The sequence below is a fragment of the Salmo salar genome, unplaced genomic scaffold (genome assembly GCF_905237065.1).
Source record: "Salmo salar unplaced genomic scaffold, Ssal_v3.1, whole genome shotgun sequence".
Lineage (NCBI taxonomy): Eukaryota > Metazoa > Chordata > Actinopteri > Salmoniformes > Salmonidae > Salmo > Salmo salar.
Window position 1 is genome coordinate 59,872 of NW_025548706.1, and position 20,129 is coordinate 80,000.

Below are 20,129 nucleotides of genomic sequence, written 5' to 3' on the forward strand. Positions count from 1 at the left end.
GCACCCTATTCCATACATACACCCTACACACTACACCCTATTCCATACAAACACCCAACACCATACACACTGCACCCTATTCCATACATACACCCTACAACCTACACACTGCACCCTATTTCATACATACACCCTACACACTGCACCCTATTCCATACATACACCCTACACACTACACCCTATTCCATACAAACACCCAACACCATACACACTGCACCCTATTCCATACATACACCCTACAACCTACACACTGCACCCTATTTCATACATACACCCTACACACTGCACCCTATTCCATACATACACCCTACACACTACACCCTATTCCATACAAACACCCAACACCATACACACTGCACCCTATTCCATACATACACCCTACAACCTACACACTGCACCCTATTTCATACATACACCCTACACCCTACACACTGCACCCTATTCCATACATTCACCCTATAACCTACACACTGCACCCTATTCCATACATACACCCTACACCCTACACACTGCACCCTATTCCATCCACCCTACAACCTACACACTGCACCCTATTCCATACATACACCCTACACACTACACCCTATTCCATACACCCTACAACCTACACACTGCACCCTATTCCATACATACACCCTAAACCCTACACACTGCACCCTATTCCATACATACACCCTACACCCTACACACTACACCCTATTCCATACATACACCCTACACACTGCACCCTATTCCATACATACACCCTACAACCTACACACTGCACCCTATTTCATACATACACCCTACACACTGCACCCTATTCCATACATACACCCTACAACCTACACACTGCACCCTATTTCATACATACACCCTACACACTGCACCCTATTCCATACATACACCCTACAACCTACACACTGCACCCTATTTCATACATACACCCTACACACTGCACCCTATTCCATACATACACCCTACACACTACACCCTATTCCATACAAACACCCAACACCATACACACTGCACCCTATTCCATACATACACCCTACAACCTACACACTGCACCCTATTTCATACATACACCCTACACACTGCACCCTATTCCATACATACACCCTACACACTACACCCTATTCCATACAAACACCCAACACCATACACACTGCACCCTATTCCATACATACACCCTACAACCTACACACTGCACCCTATTTCATACATACACCCTACACACTGCACCCTATTCCATACATACACCCTACACACTACACCCTATTCCATACAAACACCCAACACCATACACACTGCACCCTATTCCATACATACACCCTACAACCTACACACTGCACCCTATTTCATACATACACCCTACACCCTACACACTGCACCCTATTCCATACATTCACCCTATAACCTACACACTGCACCCTATTCCATACATACACCCTACACCCTACACACTGCACCCTATTCCATCCACCCTACAACCTACACACTGCACCCTATTCCATACATACACCCTACACACTACACCCTATTCCATACACCCTACAACCTACACACTGCACCCTATTCCATACATACACCCTAAACCCTACACACTGCACCCTATTCCATACATACACCCTACACCCTACACACTACACCCTATTCCATACATACACCCTACACACTGCACCCTATTCCGTACATACACCCTACAACCTACACACTGCACCCTATTTCATACATACACCCTACACACTGCACCCTATTCCATACATACACCCTACAACCTACACACTGCACCCTATTTCATACATACACCCTACACACTGCACCCTATTCCATACATACACCCTACAACCTACACACTGCACCCTATTTCATACATACACCCTAAACACTGCACCCTATTCCATACATACACCCTACACACTACACCCTATTCCATACAAACACCCAACACCATACACACTGCACCCTATTCCATACATACACCCTACAACCTACACACTGCACCCTATTTCATACATACACCCTACACACTGCACCCTATTCCATACATACACCCTACACACTACACCCTATTCCATACAAACACCCAACACCATACACACTGCACCCTATTCCATACATACACCCTACAACCTACACACTGCACCCTATTTCATACATACACCCTACACACTGCACCCTATTCCATACATACACCCTACACACTACACCCTATTCCATACAAACACCCAACACCCTACACACTGCACCCTATTCCATACATACACCCTACAACCTACACACTGCACCCTATTTCATACATACACCCTACACACTGCACCCTATTCCATACATACACCCTACAACCTACACACTGCACCCTATTTCATACATACACCCTACACACTGCACCCTATTTCATACATACACCCTACACACTGCACCCTATTCCATACATACACCCTACACACTACACCCTATTTCATACAAACACCCAACACCATACACACTGCACCCTATTCCATACATACACCCTACAACCTACACACTGCACCCTATTTCATACATACACCCTACACACTGCACCCTATTCCATACATACACCCTACAACCTACACACTGCACCCTATTTCATACATACACCCTACACACTGCACCCTATTCCATACATACACCCTACACACTACACCCTATTCCATACAAACACCCAACACCATACACACTGCACCCTATTCCATACATACACCCTACAACCTACACACTGCACCCTATTTCATACATACACCCTACACACTGCACCCTATTCCATACATACACCCTACACACTACACCCTATTCCATACAAACACCCAACACCATACACACTGCACCCTATTCCATACATACACCCTACAACCTACACACTGCACCCTATTTCATACATACACCCTACACACTGCACCCTATTCCATACATACACCCTACACACTACACCCTATTCCATACAAACACCCAACACCCTACACACTGCACCCTATTCCATACATACACCCTACAACCTACACACTGCACCCTATTTCATACATACACCCTACACACTGCACCCTATTCCATACATACACCCTACAACCTACACACTGCACCCTATTTCATACATACACCCTACACACTGCACCCTATTCCATACATACACCCTACAACCTACACACTGCACCCTATTTCATACATACACCCTACACACTGCACCCTATTCCATACATACACCCTACACACTACACCCTATTTCATACAAACACCCAACACCATACACACTGCACCCTATTCCATACATACACCCTACAACCTACACACTGCACCCTATTTCATACATACACCCTACACACTGCACCCTATTCCATACATACACCCTACAACCTACACACTGCACCCTATTTCATACATACACCCTACACACTGCACCCTATTCCATACATACACCCTACACACTACACCCTATTCCATACAAACACCCAACACCATACACACTGCACCCTATTCCATACATACACCCTACAACCTACACACTGCACCCTATTTCATACATACACCCTACACACTGCACCCTATTCCATACATACACCCTACACACTACACCCTATTCCATACAAACACCCAACACCATACACACTGCACCCTATTCCATACATACACCCTACAACCTACACACTGCACCCTATTTCATACATACACCCTACACACTGCACCCTATTCCATACATACACCCTACACACTACACCCTATTCCATACAAACACCCAACACCATACACACTGCACCCTATTCCATACATACACCCTACAACCTACACACTGCACCCTATTTCATACATACACCCTACAACCTACACACTGCACCCTATTTCATACATACACCCTACACACTGCACCCTATTCCATACATACACCCTACACACTACACCCTATTCCATACAAACACCCAACACCATACACACTGCACCCTATTCCATACATACACCCTACAACCTACACACTGCACCCTATTTCATACATACACCCTACAACCTACACACTGCACCCTATTTCATACATACACCCTACAACCTACACACTGCACCGTATTCCATACATATAAAATTATATATGTTGAAACTGTAAAATTGTTTTAACTTATAGGGCTGTGTGTGTGTGTGTGTGTGTGTGTGTGTGTGTGTGTGTGTGTGTGTGTGTGTGTGTGTGTGTGTGTGTGTGTGTGTGTGTGTGTGTGTGTGTGTGTGTGTGTGTGTGTGTGTGTGTGTGTGTGTGTGTGTGTGTGTGTCTCATTGTAGTTCCGCTATAAGAGGCGTGTTTACACTCAGAGCTACGTGGACGACAAGCAGCTAGCGAAGCTCCATACCAAGGTAAGACAACACACAGACAACAACACACAGACAACAACACACAGACAACAACACACAGACAACAACACACAGACAACAACACACAGACAACAACACACAGACAACAACACACAGACAACAACACACAGACAACAACACACAGACACGTGCCGGCCCTACTCTCGCTGTCCCGTCCTCTGTCTCTCAGGCCAACCTGAAGAAGTTCATGGACTACGTTTACCAGCTCAGCGTTGACAAAGTCTCCAGGTTCTTGGAGAAAGGTCTTGATCCTAATTTCCATGATGCAGACACAGGAGGTGAGGAAACTCACTCACTCACTCACTCACTCACTCACCACTCACTCACTCACCACTCACCACTCACCACCACCACTCACCACCACCACTCACTCACTCACTCACTCACCACTCACCACTCACTCACCACCACACACACACTCACTCACTCACTCACTCACCACTCACCACCACCACTCACTCACACACACTCACTCACTCACTCACTCACACACTCACTCACTCACTCACACACTCACTCACTCACTCACTCACTCACTCACTCACTCTCTCACTCTCTCACTCTCTCTCTCTCTCTCTCACACACACACACACACACACACACACACACACACACAGTGTGTCTGAAAGTGAGTGAGTATCTATCCCTCACCGCTAAGCCTCAGTGTTTTTCTATCTGAATATGTGTTCCCAGAATGCCCCTTAACCCTGGCGGTTCAGCTCGAGGGCAGTGCAGAGCTGATTAAAGTCCTGAGGAGTGGAGGAGCCCACCTGGACTTCAGGACGAGAGACGGAATCACAGCGCTGCACAGAGCCGTTCTCTCAAGGAACCACACAGCACTCACAGTGAGTACGCACGCACACGCACACGCACACACACACGCACACGCGCACGCGCACGCGCACGCGCACGCGCACACGCACACGCACACGCACGCGCACGCACACACACACACACACACACGTGCATACACAGCCCTGTGTGTTTGTGTTTTTAAGCGTGTGTGTGTGTGTGTGTGTGTGTGTGTGTGTGTGTGTGTGACCTGGGGGCGTCTCCAGACTAAGCGTAATGTGTGTGTGTGTGTGTGTTGCAGACAGTGTTGGACCTGGGGGCGTCTCCAGACTAAGCGTAATGTGTGTGCGTTGCAGACGGTGTTGGACCTGGGGGCGTCTCCAGACTAAGCGTAATGTGTGTGTGTGTGTTGCAGACGGTGTTGGACCTGGGGGCGTCTCCAGACTAAGCGTAATGTGTGTGTGTGTTGCAGACGGTGTTGGACCTGGGGGCGTCTCCAGACTAAGCGTAATGTGTGTGTGTGTGTTGCAGACGGTGTTGGACCTGGGGGCGTCTCCAGACTAAGCGTAATGTGTGTGTGTGTGTTGCAGACGGTGTTGGACCTGGGGGCGTCTCCAGACTATAGGGACAGCCGTGGGTTAACTCCTTTGTACCACTGTGCCATGGTGGGGGGAGACCCGTACTGCTGTGAACTGCTGCTTCATGAACACGCTGTTATAGGCAGCACCGACGAGAATGGCTGGCAAGAGATACACCAGGTAACACACACACACACACCAAGGTTATTATAGGACGAGAATGGCTGGGGAGAGGTACACCAGGTAACACACACACACCAAGGTTATTATAGGACGAGAATGGCTGGGGAGAGGTACACCAGGTAACACACACACACCAAGGTTATTATAGGACGAGAATGGCTGGGGAGAGGTACACCAGGTAACACACACACACACACCAAGGTTATTATAGGACGAGAATGGCTGGGGAGAGGTACACCAGGTAACACACACACACCAAGGTTATTATAGGACGAGAATGGCTGGGGAGAGGTACACCAGGTAACACACACACACACACCAAGGTTATTATAGGACGAGAATGGCTGGGGAGAGGTACACCAGGTAACACACACACACCAAGGTTATTATAGGACAAGAATGGCTGGGGAGAGGTACACCAGGTAACACATACACACCAAGGTTATTATAGGACGAGAATGGCTGGGGAGAGGTACACCAGGTAACACACACACACCAAGGTTATTATAGGACGAGAATGGCTGGGGAGAGGTACACCAGGTAACACACACACACCAAGGTTATTATAGGACGAGAATGGCTGGGGAGAGGTACACCAGGTAACACACACACACACACCAAGGTTATTATAGGACGAGAATGGCTGGGGAGAGGTACACCAGGTAACACACACACACCAAGGTTATTATAGGACGAGAATGGCTGGGGAGAGGTACACCAGGTAACACACACACACCAAGGTTATTATAGGTTTGGGTTTTTATACAGTATGACTTTTTTGATGACATGGACGGTACTTTCTACGGTGTTGATTCATTCAGAGACCCAGAGGCCTGTACAGTGAGGAGGGAAAAAGGATTTGATCCCCTGCTGATTTTGTGCGTTTGTCCACTGATAAAGAAAGGATCAGTCTATAATGTTTATTTGAACAGTGAGAGACAGAATAACAACAACAAAAATATCCAGAAAAATGCATGTGTGAAATGTTATAAATTGATTTGCATTTTAATGATGGAAATAAGTATTTGACCCCCTCTCAATCAGAAAGATTTCTGGCTCCCAGGTGTCTTTTATACAGGTAACGAGCTGAGATTAGGAGCACACTCTTAAAGGGAGTGCTCCTAATCTCAGTTTGTTGCCTGTATAAAAGACACCTGTCCACAGAAGCAATCAATCAGATTCCAAACTCTCCACCATGGCCAAGACCAAAGAGCTCTCCAAGGATGTCAGGGACAAGATTGTAGACCTACACAAGGCTGGAATGGGCTACAAGACCATCGCCAAGCAGCTTGGTGAGAAGGTGACAACAGTTGGTGCGATTATTCACAAATGGAACAAACACAAAGGAACTGTCAATATCCCTCGGCCTGGGGCTCCATGCAAGATCTCACCTCGTGGAGTTGCAATGATCATGAGAACGGTGAGGAATCAGCCCAGAACTACACGGGAGGATCTTGTCAATGATCTCAAGGCAGCTGGGACCATAGTCACCAAGAAAACAATTGGTAACACACTACGCCGTGAAGGACTGAAATCCTGCAGCGCCCACAAGGTCCCCCTGCTCAAGAATACATATACATGCCCGTCTGAAGTTTGCCAATGAACATCTGAATGATTCAGAGGACAACTGGTGAAAGTGTTGTGGTCAGATGAGACCAAAATGGAGCTCTTTGGTATCAACTCAACTCGCCGTGTTTGGAGGAGGAGGAATGCTGCCTATGACCCCAAGAACACCATCCCCACCGTCAAACATGGAGGTGGAAACTTAATGCTCTGGGGGTGTTTTTCTGCTAAGGGGACAGGACAACTTCACCGCATCAAAAGGACGATGGACAGGGCCATGTACCGTCAAATCTTGGGTGAGAACCTCCTTCCCTCAGCCAGGGCATTGAAAATGGGTCGTGGATGGGTATTCCAGCATGACAATGACCCAAAACACACGGCCAAGGCAACAAAGAAGTGGCTCAAGAAGAAGCACATTAAGGTCCTGGAGTGGCCTAGCCAGTCTCCAGACCTTAATCCCATAGAAAATCTGTGGAGGGAGCTGAAGGTTCGAGTTGCCAAACGTCAGCCTCAAAACCTTAATGATTTGGAGAAGATCTGCAAAGAGGAGTGGGACAAAATCCCTCCAGAGATGTGTGCAAACCTGGTGGCCAACTACAAGAAACATCTGACCTCTGTGACTGCCAACAGGGGTTTTGCCACCAAGTACTAAGTCATGTTTTGCAGAGGGGTCAAATACTTATTTCCCTCATTAAAATGCAAATCATTTTATAACATTTTGACATGCGTTTTTTTCTGGATTTTGTTGTTGTTATTCTGTCTCTCTGTTCAAATAAACCTCCCATTAACATGATAGACTGATCATTTCTTTGTCAGTGGGAAAATGTACAAAATCAGCAAGGGATCAAATACTTTTTCCCCCCACTGTATGACTTTTTTGTTCTATTAGTTAAGATTTTTATTTGAAATTAATTTTGTTTGTTTGTTTTCTCAGTAAACACTAAGTAAACATTTTCTATTATTTTGTTGAATTAGGAATATTTACCTTCTCTGGTCATTGGAGTAACCACATGAATTAGGAATATTTACCTTCTCTGGTCATTGGAGTAACCACATGAATTAGGAATATTTACCTTCTCTGGTCATTGGAGTAAGAACATGAATTAGGAATATTTACCTTCTCTGGTCATTGGAGTAACAACATGAATTAGGAATATTTACCTTCTCTGGTCATTGGAGTAACAACATGAATTAGGAATATTTACCTTCTCTGGTCATTGGAGTAACAACATGAATTAGGAATATTTACCTTCTCTGGTCATTGGAGTAACAACATGAATTAGGAATATTTACCTTCTCTGGTCATTGGAGTAACAACATGAATTAGGAATATTTACCTTCTCTGGTCATTGGAGTAACAACATGAATTAGGAATATTTACCTTCTCTGGTCATTGGAGTAACCACATGAATTAGGAATATTTACCTTCTCTGGTCATTGGAGTAACCACATGAATTAGCTTGCGTGTTTTAAGTCATGTCTCCGCTTGCATTATGACTGCAAGCCGAGACAAGTGTTCTTGAATCAGAAAAGTTTGGTGACCACTGCTCTACACTATACACTACGTTGCTTTTTTGTCACAAAAACAGAAATTAGGCAAGATGGCGCCGACAGAGAGGGCTGCCTCGCTTCTAGTCCTTAGGAAACTTTGCAGTATTTCGTTTTTTTATGTATTGGATATCAGAGCGATGTCAACTTACCAGAACTACGACCAGGAATACGACCTTCCCGAAGCGGATCCTTTGTCCGAACCATCCAGGGCATTTGAACTGATTCCGGAGGCCAACCCAAAACAACGCCGCCGGAGAAGAGGTAGACGAAGCGGTCTTCTGAGGCACGCACACCACCCACCGCTTCTGAGTATATTACTCACACCACCCACCGCTTCTGAGTATATTACTCGCTAATGTCCAGTCTCTAGATAACGAGGTAGACGAAATTAGGGCAAAGGTTCCAGAGAGACATCAGGGATGGAAACATACTCTGTTTCACGGACACATGGCTCTCCGGGTATATCCTGTTGGAGGCGGTACAGCCACCTGGATTCTTTGTGTGTCACGCCGACAGGAATAAACATCTTTCCAGGAAGAAGGAGGGCGGGGGTGTATGTTTCATGATTAACAACTCATGGTGTAATTGTAACAACATACAGGAACTCAAGTCCTTTTGTTCACCTGACCTAGAATTCCTCACAATCAAATGCCGACCATATTATCTCCCAAGAGAATTCTCGTCGGTTATTATCACAGACGTGTATATTCCCCCCTCAAGCCGATACCACGACGGCCCTCAAGGAACTTCACTGGACTCTATGCAAACTGGAAACAATATATCCTGAGGCTGCATTTATTGTAGCTGGGGATTTTAAGGCTACTTAAATTCTATCAGCATATTGACTGTAGCACTCAAGCTGGAAATACACTGATCACTGCTACTCTAACTTCCGAGATGCATACAAGGCCCTCCCCCGCCCTCCTTTTGGCAAATCTGACCACGACTCCATTTTGCTCCTCCCTTCCTATAGGCAGAAACTCAAACAGGATGTACCCATGCTAAGGACTATTCAACACTGGTCTGAGCAATCGGAAACCACGCTTCAAGAGTGTTTTTAATCACACGGCCTGGGACATGTTCCGGGTAGCCTCAGAGAATAATATTGACGTATTCGCTGATTCAGTGAGTGAGTTTATAAGGAAGTGTATAGGAGAAGATGTACTTACTGTGACTATTAAACCTACCCTAACCAGAAACCGTGGATAGATGGCGGCATTCGCGCAAAACTGAAAGCGCGAGCCACCTTATTTAACGATGGGAAGGTGACTGGGAATATGGCCTAATACAAACAGTGTAGTTATTCCCTCTACAAGGCAATCAAACAAGTGACATTTCAGTATAGAGACAAAGTGGAGTCGCAATGCAACGGTCCAGACACGAGACGTATGTGGCAGGGTCTTCAGACAATCACGGACTACAAAAAGAAAACCAGCCACGTCGTGGACAACGACGTCTTGCTTCCAGACAAACTAAACACCTTCTTTGCACACTTTGAGGATAATACAGTGCCACCGATGTGGCCCGCCACCAAGGACTATGGGCTCTCCTCCTCCGTGACCGACGTGATTAAGACATTTAAACGTGTTAACCCTCCAAGGCTGCTGACCCAGATGGCATCCCTAGCCGCATCCTCAGAGCATGGGCAGACTAGCTGGCTGGTGTGTTTAAACACATATTCAATCTCTCCCTATCCCAGTCTGCTGTCCCCACATGCTTCAAGATGGCCACCATTGTTCCTGTACCCAAGAATGCAAAGTGTGGTGGCTAATTTCTGCATTACCAAATGAGAAGAGTTACAAACTTCACACACCAGTCAGAGTTATACTTAAACTACATCTTTAATAACAAGAGCTTTGCATTAGCACTTGACTTTCAACGATTCGCCATTTCTAATGAACCGTTGATAGTGACAACACAAAAGTACAAAGATCTTTTATAGCCAAGATGCACCCCTCTCAACCTACATGACGAACCATATCCTCTCCCGAGCCAGTTGGGGAGTTGCAGCGATGAGACAAGATTGTAATCGCCAGAAATTGGGGAGAAAAACGGTGACTAAATAAATAATACTTGGTGAAGAACAACTGCAGAAACTTGCAATCGACTGCAGTCGAAAATTCATGACCTCAGAGATCACATGATTTTTGTAAATAATGCAACACACTTTGAAAGGCGAGATGACCAACGATGGTCAGTGACTTTGACAAAAAGTGATTCGCTCAAATGCGCCCATTGAGATGAGCACAATGCACGACTTTCTCCCACACAGTCATACAGAGTATCTATATGTGTATCTGCAGGGGTGCTCTTCACACTGCCACAGCCTGGTAGCTATGGGACAAAACAGGGGTGCTCTTCACATTAAAATACAAATCAATTTATAACATTTTTGACATGCGTTTTCTGGATTTTTTGTTGTTATTCTGTCTCTCACTGTTCAAATAAACCTACCATTAAAATTATAGACTGATCATTTCTTTATCAGTGGGCAAACGTACAAAATCAGCAAGGGATCAAATCCTTTTTTCCCCCACTCTATCTATAACTCCTATTTCTGTGTGAACTTGGGGTCACCCAAAAAGGGACATATTACAAACCTCACGCAGAGACATACAAATGGTATCCGCAAGTTCACCTGACTCTGGGGAATTAGGTAAATGACCTCATTGTCAAACTCCTGAAGAATCCATTTAGTCAAAGGGTCTTCCCACCCTGCCGTCTACAAAACAATGGGAAGATTAGATCATCTATGTGACATGTCGTTTCTCTCCAGGCATGTCGTCATGGGAACGTGCAGCACCTGGAACATCTGCTGTTTTACGGAGCCGACATGAGCTCCCAGAATGCCTCAGGGAACACTGCCCTGCACCTGTGTGGTCTATACAACCAGGTAACACTACACCTGTGGTCTATACAACCAGGTAACACTACACCTGTGGTCTATACAACCAGGTAACACTACACCTGTGGTCTATACAACCAGGTAACACTACACCTGTGGTCTGTACAACCAGGTAACACTACACCTGTGGTCTATACAACCAGGTAACACTACACCTGTGGTCTATACAACCAGGTAACACTACACCTGTGGTCTATACAACCAGGTAACACTACACCTGTGGTCTGTACAACCAGGTAACACTACACCTGTGTGGTCTATACAACCAGGTAGCACTACACCTGTGGTCTATACAACCAGGTAACACTACACCTGTGGCCTATACAACCAGGTAACACTACACCTGTGGTCTATACAACCAGGTAACACTACACCTGTGGTCTGTACAACCAGGTAACACTACACCTGTGGTCTATACAACCAGGTAACACTACACCTGTGGTCTGTACAACCAGGTAACACTACACCCGTGGTCTATACAACCAGGTAACACTACACCTGTGGTCTATACAACCAGGTAACACTACACCTGTGGTCTATACAACCAGGTAACACTACACCTGTGGTCTATACAACCAGGTAACACTACACCTGTGTGGTCTATACAACCAGGTAACACTACACCTGTGGTCTGTACAACCAGGTAACACTACACCTGTGTGGTCTATACAACCAGTTAACACTACACCTGTGGTCTATACAACCAGGTAACACTACACCTGTGGTCTATACAACCAGGTAACACTACACCTGTGTGGTCTATACAACCAGGTAACACTACACCTGTGGTCTATACAACCAGGTAACACTACACCTGTGGTCTATACAACCAGGTAACACTACACCTGTGGTCTATACAACCAGGTAACACTACACCGGTGGTCTATACAACCAGGTAACACTACACTTGTGGTCTATACAACCAGGTAACACTACACCTGTGGTCTATACAACCAGGTAACACTACACCTGTGTGGTCTATACAATCAAGTAACACTACACCTGTGTGGTCTATACAACCAGGTAACACTACACCTGTGGTCTATACAACCAGGTAACACTACACCTGTGGTCTATACAACCAGGTAACACTACACCTGTGGTCTATACAACCAGGTAACACTACACCTGTGGTCTATACAACCAGGTAACACTACACCTGTGGTCTGTACAACCAGGTAACACTACACCTGTGTGGTCTGTACAACCAGGTAACACTACACCTGTGGTCTATACAACCAGGTAACACTGCACCTATGGTCTATACAACCAGGTAACACTACACCTGTGGTCTGTACAACCAGGTAACACTACACCTGTGGTCTATACAACCAGGTAACACTACACCTGTGGTCTATACAACCAGGTAACACTACACCTGTGGTCTATACAACCAGGTAACACTACACCTGTGGTCTATACAACCAGGTAACACTACACCTGTAGTCTGTACAACCAGGTAACACTACACCTGTAGTCTGTACAACCAGGTAACACTAGACCTGTGGTCTATACAACCAGGTAACACTACACATGTAGTCTGTACAACCAGGTAACACTACACCAGTGGTCTATACAACCAGGTAACACTACACCTGTGTGGTCTATACAACCAGGTAACACTACACCTGTGGTCTATACAACCAGGTAACACTACACCTGTGTGGTCTATACAACCAGGTAACACTACACCTGTGGTCTATACAACCAGGTAACACTACACCTGTGTGGTCTATACAACCAGGTAACACTACAAATGTGGTCTATACAACTAGGTAACACTACACCTGTGTGGTCTATACAACCAGGTAACACTACACCTGTGTGGTCTGTACAACCAGGTAACACTACACCTGTGGTCTATACAACCAGGTAACACTACACCTGTGGTCTGTACAACCAGGTAACACTACACCTGTGTGGTCTGTACAACCAGGTAACACTACACCTGTGGTCTATACAACCAGGTAACACTACACCTGTGGTCTATACAACCAGGTAACACTACACCTGTGTGGTCTATACAACCAGGTAACACTACACCTGTGGTCTATACAACCAGGTAACACTACACCTGTGGTCTGTACAACCAGGTAACACTACACCTGTGGTCTATACAACCAGGTAACACTACACCTGTGTGGTCTGTACAACCAGGTAACACTACACCTGTGGTCTATACAACCAGGTAAGCAGGGCTGTTATGTGTGCCTGACTGTGACGTTTCGTTTCTCAGGAAGGCTGTGCCAGAGTTCTGCTGTTCAGAGGAACAAATAAAGACATTAAGAACTACAACAACCAAACAGCTTTTCAGGTAATGAACTACAACACAGAATGCAGTGTGATTTGGTATAGTTTTAATGCTCGTTTCTGACAATGGTTCACTGTGGATCCAAATAGAAAGGTATATGTGTGTCTGTGTAGGTGGCCATCATTGCTGGGAATTTTGACCTGGCAGAGATCATTAAGATCCATAAGGCCTCAGACGTAGGTGAGTCCATCCTGGACCCTGTGAGTCTGTGGGGAACCCTAATCCTTCTCTGTGTGTCTGTGTTTAACCATGTGGATGTGGGGAACCCTAATCCTTCTCTGTGTGTCTGTGTTTAACCATGTGGATGTGGGGAACCCTAACCCTTCTCTGTGTGTCTGTGTTTAACCATGTGGATGTGGGGAACCCTAACCCTTCTCTGTGTGTCTGTGTTTAACCATGTGGATGTGGGGAACCCTAACCCTTCTCTGTGTGTCTGTGTTTAACCATGTGGATGTGGGGAACCCTAACCCTTCTCTGTGTGTTAGTGTCTGTGTTTAACCATGTGGATGTGGAGAACCCTAACCCTTCTCTGTGTGTCTGTGTTTAACCATGTGGATGTGGGGAACCCTAACCCTTCTCTGTGTGTCTGTGTTTAACCATGTGGATGTGGGGAACCCTAACCCTTCTCTGTGTGTCTGTGTTTAACCATGTGGATGTGGGGGACCCTAACCCTTCTCTGTGTGTCTATGTTTAACCATGTGGATGTGGGGAACCCTAACCCTTCTCTGTGTGTCTGTGTTTAACCATGTGGATGTGGGGAACCCTAACCCTTCTCTGTGTGTCTGTGTTTAACCATGTGGATGTGGGGAACCCTAACCCTTCTCTGTGTGTCTGTGTTTAACCATGTGGATGTGGGGAACCCTAACCCTTCTCTGTGTGTCTGTGTTTAACCATGTGGATGTGGGGAACCCTAACCCTTCTCTGTGTGTCTGTGTTTAACCATGTGGATGTGGGGAACCCTAACCCTTCTCTGTGTGTCTGTGTTTAACCATGTGGATGTGAGGAACCCTAACCCTTCTCTGTGTGTCTGTGTTTAACCATGTGGATGTGGGGAACCCTAACCCTTCTCTGTGTGTCTGTGTTTAACCATGTGGATGTGGGGAACCCTAACCCTTCTCTGTGTGTCTGTGTTTAACCATGTGGATGTGGGGAACCCTAACCCTTCTCTGTGTGTCTGTGTTTAACCATGTGGATGTGGGGAACCCTAACCCTTCTCTGTGTGTCTGTGTTTAACCATGTGGATGTGGGGAACCCTAACCCTTCTCTGTGTGTCTGTGTTTAACCATGTGGATGTGGGGAACCCTAACCCTTCTCTGTGTGTCTGTGTTTAACCATGTGGATGTGGGGAACCCTAACCCTTCTCTGTGTGTCTGTGTTTAACCATGTGGATGTGGGAACCCTAACCCTTCTCTGTGTGTCTGTGTTTAACCATGTGGATGTGGGGAACCCTAACCCTTCTCTGTGTGTCTGTGTTTAACCATGTGGATGTGGGGAACCCTAACCCTTCTCTGTGTGTCTGTGTTTAACCATGTGGATGTGGGGAACCCTAACCCTTCTCTGTGTGTCTGTGTTTAACCATGTGGATGTGGGGAACCCTAACCCTTCTCTGTGTGTCTGTGTTTAACCATGTGGATGTGGGGAACCCTAACCCTTCTCTGTGTGTCTGTGTTTAACCATGTGGATGTGGGGAACCCTAACCCTTCTCTGTGTGTCTGTGTTTAACCATGTGGAGTGTGGGAACCCTAACCCTTCTCTGTGTGTCTGTGTTTAACCATGTGGATGTGGGGAACCCTAACCCTTCTCTGTGTGTCTGTGTTTAACCATGTGGATGTGGGGAACCCTAACCCTTCTCTGTGTGTCTGTGTTTAACCATGTGGATGTGGGGAACCCTAACCCTTCTCTGTGTGTCTGTGTTTAACCATGTGGATGTGGGGAACCCTAACCCTTCTCTGTGTGTCTGTGTTTAACCATGTGGATGTGGGGAACCCTAACCCTTCTCTGTGTGTCTGTGTTTAACCATGTGGATGTGGGGAACCCTAACCCTTCTCTGTGTGTCTGTGTTTAACCATGTGGATGTGGGGAACCCTAACCCTTCTCTGTGTGTTTGTGTTTAACCATGTGGATGTGGGGAACCCTAACCCGTCTCTGTGTGTCTGTGTTTAACCATGTGGATGTGGGGAACCCTAACCCTTCTCTGTGTGTCTGTGTTTAACCATGTGGATGTGGGGGAACCCTAACCCTTCTCTGTGTGTCTGTGTTTAACCATGTGGATGTGGGGAACCCTACCCCTTCTCTGTGTGTCTGTGTTTAACCATGTGGATGTGGGGAACCCTAACCCTTCTCTGTGTGTCTGTGTTTAACCATGTGGATGTGGGGAACCCTAACCCTTCTCTGTGTGTCTGTGTTTAACCATGTGGATGTGGGGAACCCTAACCCTTCTCTGTGTGTCTGTGTTTAACCATGTGGATGTGGGGGAACCCTAACCCTTCTCTGTGTGTCTGTGTTTAACCATGTGGATGTGGGGAACCCTAACCGTTCTCTGTGTGTCTGTGTTTAACCATGTGGATGTGGGGAACCCTAACCCTTCTCTGTGTGTCTGTGTTTAACCATGTGGATGTGGGGAACTCTAACCCTTCTCTGTGTGTCTGTGTTTAACCATGTGGATGTGGGGAACCCTAACCCTTCTCTGTGTGTCTGTGTTTAACCATGTGGATGTGGGGAACCCTAACCCGTCTCTGTGTCTCAGTGCCTTTCAGAGAGAGCCCTTCATATTCCTCAAAGCGCCGGCGTCTGGGCGGGGCCAATAATGTTGGTGTGTGTGGCTCGTCATCTCCCCGTTATCTGATTCGCTCAGCCAGCGACAACGCTCTGGAAAGCCCCGCCTCTACTTCTCCCGGCCCCTCCCTCCACAGCCTGGAGAACACACACACTTCCAACCGGCAGGCAGACACACACAGCCTTCGCAGGCAGACACGGCGTCTCAGGTAAACACACACACAGCCTTCGCAGACAGACACGGCGCCTCAGGTACACACACACACAGCCTTCGCAGGCAGACACGGCGCCTCAGGTACACACACAGCCTTCGCAGACAGACACGGCGCCTCAGGTACACACACAGCCTTCGCAGGCAGACACGGCGCCTCAGGTACACACACAGCCTTCGCAGACAGACACGGCGCCTCAGGTACACACACAGCCTTCGCAGACAGACACGGCGCCTCAGGTACACACACAGCCTTCGCAGGCAGACACGGCGCCTCAGGGACACACACAGCCTTCGCAGACAGACACGGCGCCTCAGGTAAACACACAGCCTTCGCAGACAGACACGGCGCCTCAGGTACACACACAGACACACACAGACACACACAGACCGACCAACAGAGACAGACAGACAGACAGACAGACAGACAGACAGACAGACAGACAGACAGACAGACAGACAGACAGACAGACAGACAGACAGACAGACAGACAGACAGACAGACAGACAGACCTGTCTGCCTGCATGCCTGCGTGTGTGTATGTCTGTGTGTCCATGCTTATGTGTGTGTATGTCTGTGTGCGCGTGCGTGTGTGTGTGTACGTGTGTATGTCTGTGTTTTCGTGTGTGTTTGTATAGCCCGAGTGGCAGGCTACAGAGGGACCCCAGCCCGCCCCCATCTCCCCCCAGCCCAGTGCAGCGTGGGAAACGTAGGCTGTACAGCGCCGTGCCAGGGAGGACGTTCATCGCTACACGGTCTCACACACCGCAGGGTCCCGGGGAGATCAGCCTGCATCGGGGGGAGAGGGTCAAAGGTCAGACACTCCTCTCTCTCCAATCAGCTGTCTTTCCACACTGTCCAATCTGCTGTCTCCTCCTCACTGTCCAATCAGTTGTTAGAGGAACTAACAGACAGGGAACTAACAGACAGGGAACTAACAGACAGGGTTAGAGGAACTAACAGACAGGGTTAGAGGAACTAACAGACAGGGAACTAACAGGCAGGGAACTAACAGACAGGGTTAGAGGAACTAACAGACAGGGAACTAACAGACAGGGTTAGAGGAACTAACAGACAGGGAACTAACAGACAGGGAACTAACAGACAGGGAACTAACAGACAGGGTTAGAGGAACTAACAGGCAGGGAACTAACAGACAGGGAACTAACAGACAGGGAACTAACAGACAGGCAAATAACAGACAGGGTTAGAGGAACTAACAGACAGGGAACTAACAGACAGGGAACTAACAGACAGGGAACTAACAGACAGGGAACTAACAGACAGGGTTAGAGGAACTAACAGACAGGGAACTAACAGGCAGGGAACTAACAGACAGGGAACTAACAGACAGGGTTAGAGGAACTAACAGACAGGGTTAGAGGAACTAACAGACAGGGAACTAACAGACAGGGAACTAACAGACAGGGAACTAACAGACAGGGAACTAACAGACAGGGTTAGAGGAACTAACAGACAGGGAACTAACAGACAGGGAACTAACAGACAGGGAACTAACAGACAGGGAACTAACAGGCAGGGAACTAACAGACAGGGAACTAACAGACAGGGAACTAACAGACAGGGAAATAACAGACAGGGAACTAACAGACAGGGTTAGAGGAACTAACAGACAGGGAACTAACAGACAGGGAACTAACAGACAGGGTTAGAGGAACTAACAGACAGGGAACTAACAGACAAGGAACTAACAGACAGGGAACTAACAGACAGGGTTAGAGGAACTAACAGACAGGGAACTAACAGACAGGGAACTAACAGACAGGGAACTAACAGACAGGGAACTAACAGACAGGGATCTAACAGACAGGGAACTAACAGACAAGGAACTAACAGACAGGGTTAGAGGAACTAACAGGCAGGGAACTAACAGACAGGGAACTAACAGACAGGGAACTAACAGACAGGGAACTAACGGACAGGGAACTAACAGACAGGGAACTAACAGACAGGGAAATAACAGACAGGGAACTAACAGACAGGGAACTAACAGACAGGGAACTAACAGACAGGGTTAGAGGAACTAACAGACAGGGAACTAACAGACAGGGAACTAACAGACAGGGAACTAACAGACAGGGAACTAACAGACAGGGAACTAACAGACAGGGTTAGAGGAACTAACAGACAGGGAACTAACAGACAGGGAACTAACAGGCAGGGAACTAACAGGCAGGGAACTAACAGACAGGGAACTAACAGACAGGGTTAGAGGAACTAACAGACAGGGAACTAACAGACAGGGAACTAACAGACAGGGTTAGAGGAACTAACAGACAGGGTTAGAGGAACTAACAGACAGGGAACTAACAGACAGGGAACTAACAGACAGGGAAATAACAGACAGGGAACTAACAGACAGGGAACTAACAGACAGGGAACTAACAGACAGGGTTAGAGGAACTAACAGACAGGGAACTAACAGACAGGGAACTAACAGACAGGGAACTAACAGACAGGGAACTAACAGACAGGGAACTAACAGACAGGGTTAGAGGAACTAACAGACAGGGAACTAACAGACAGGGAACTAACAGGCAGGGAACTAACAGGCAGGGAACTAACAGACAGGGAACTAACAGACAGGGTTAGAGGAACTAACAGACAGGGAACTAACAGACAGGGAACTAACAGACAGGGTTAGAGGAACTAACAGACAGGGTTAGAGGAACTAACAGACAGGGAACTAACAGACAGGGAACTAACAGACAGGGAACTAACAGACAGGGAACTAACAGACAAGGAACTAACAGACAGGGTTAGAGGAACTAACAGACAGGGTTAGAGGAACTAACAGACAGGGAACTAACAGGCAGGGAACTAACAGACAGGGAACTAACAGACAGGGTTAGAGGAACTAACAGACAGGGTTAGAGGAACTAACA

General features: G+C 46.9%; 1 protein-coding gene across 1 annotated transcript in view; it reads left to right on the forward strand.

The window, feature by feature from the left end:
- The window catches only part of LOC106594232 (SH3 and multiple ankyrin repeat domains protein 3), a 106,940-nt gene that overhangs the window by 23,908 nt on the left and 62,903 nt on the right, over window positions 1-20,129 (forward strand). The window contains 9 exon segments of the mRNA XM_045712670.1: window positions 4,264-4,335; window positions 4,523-4,631; window positions 5,047-5,198; window positions 5,736-5,903; window positions 11,797-11,913; window positions 14,162-14,239; window positions 14,350-14,416; window positions 16,983-17,220; window positions 17,862-18,037. Of these exon segments, the coding sequence (XP_045568626.1) occupies window positions 4,264-4,335; window positions 4,523-4,631; window positions 5,047-5,198; window positions 5,736-5,903; window positions 11,797-11,913; window positions 14,162-14,239; window positions 14,350-14,416; window positions 16,983-17,220; window positions 17,862-18,037 (1,177 nt within the window).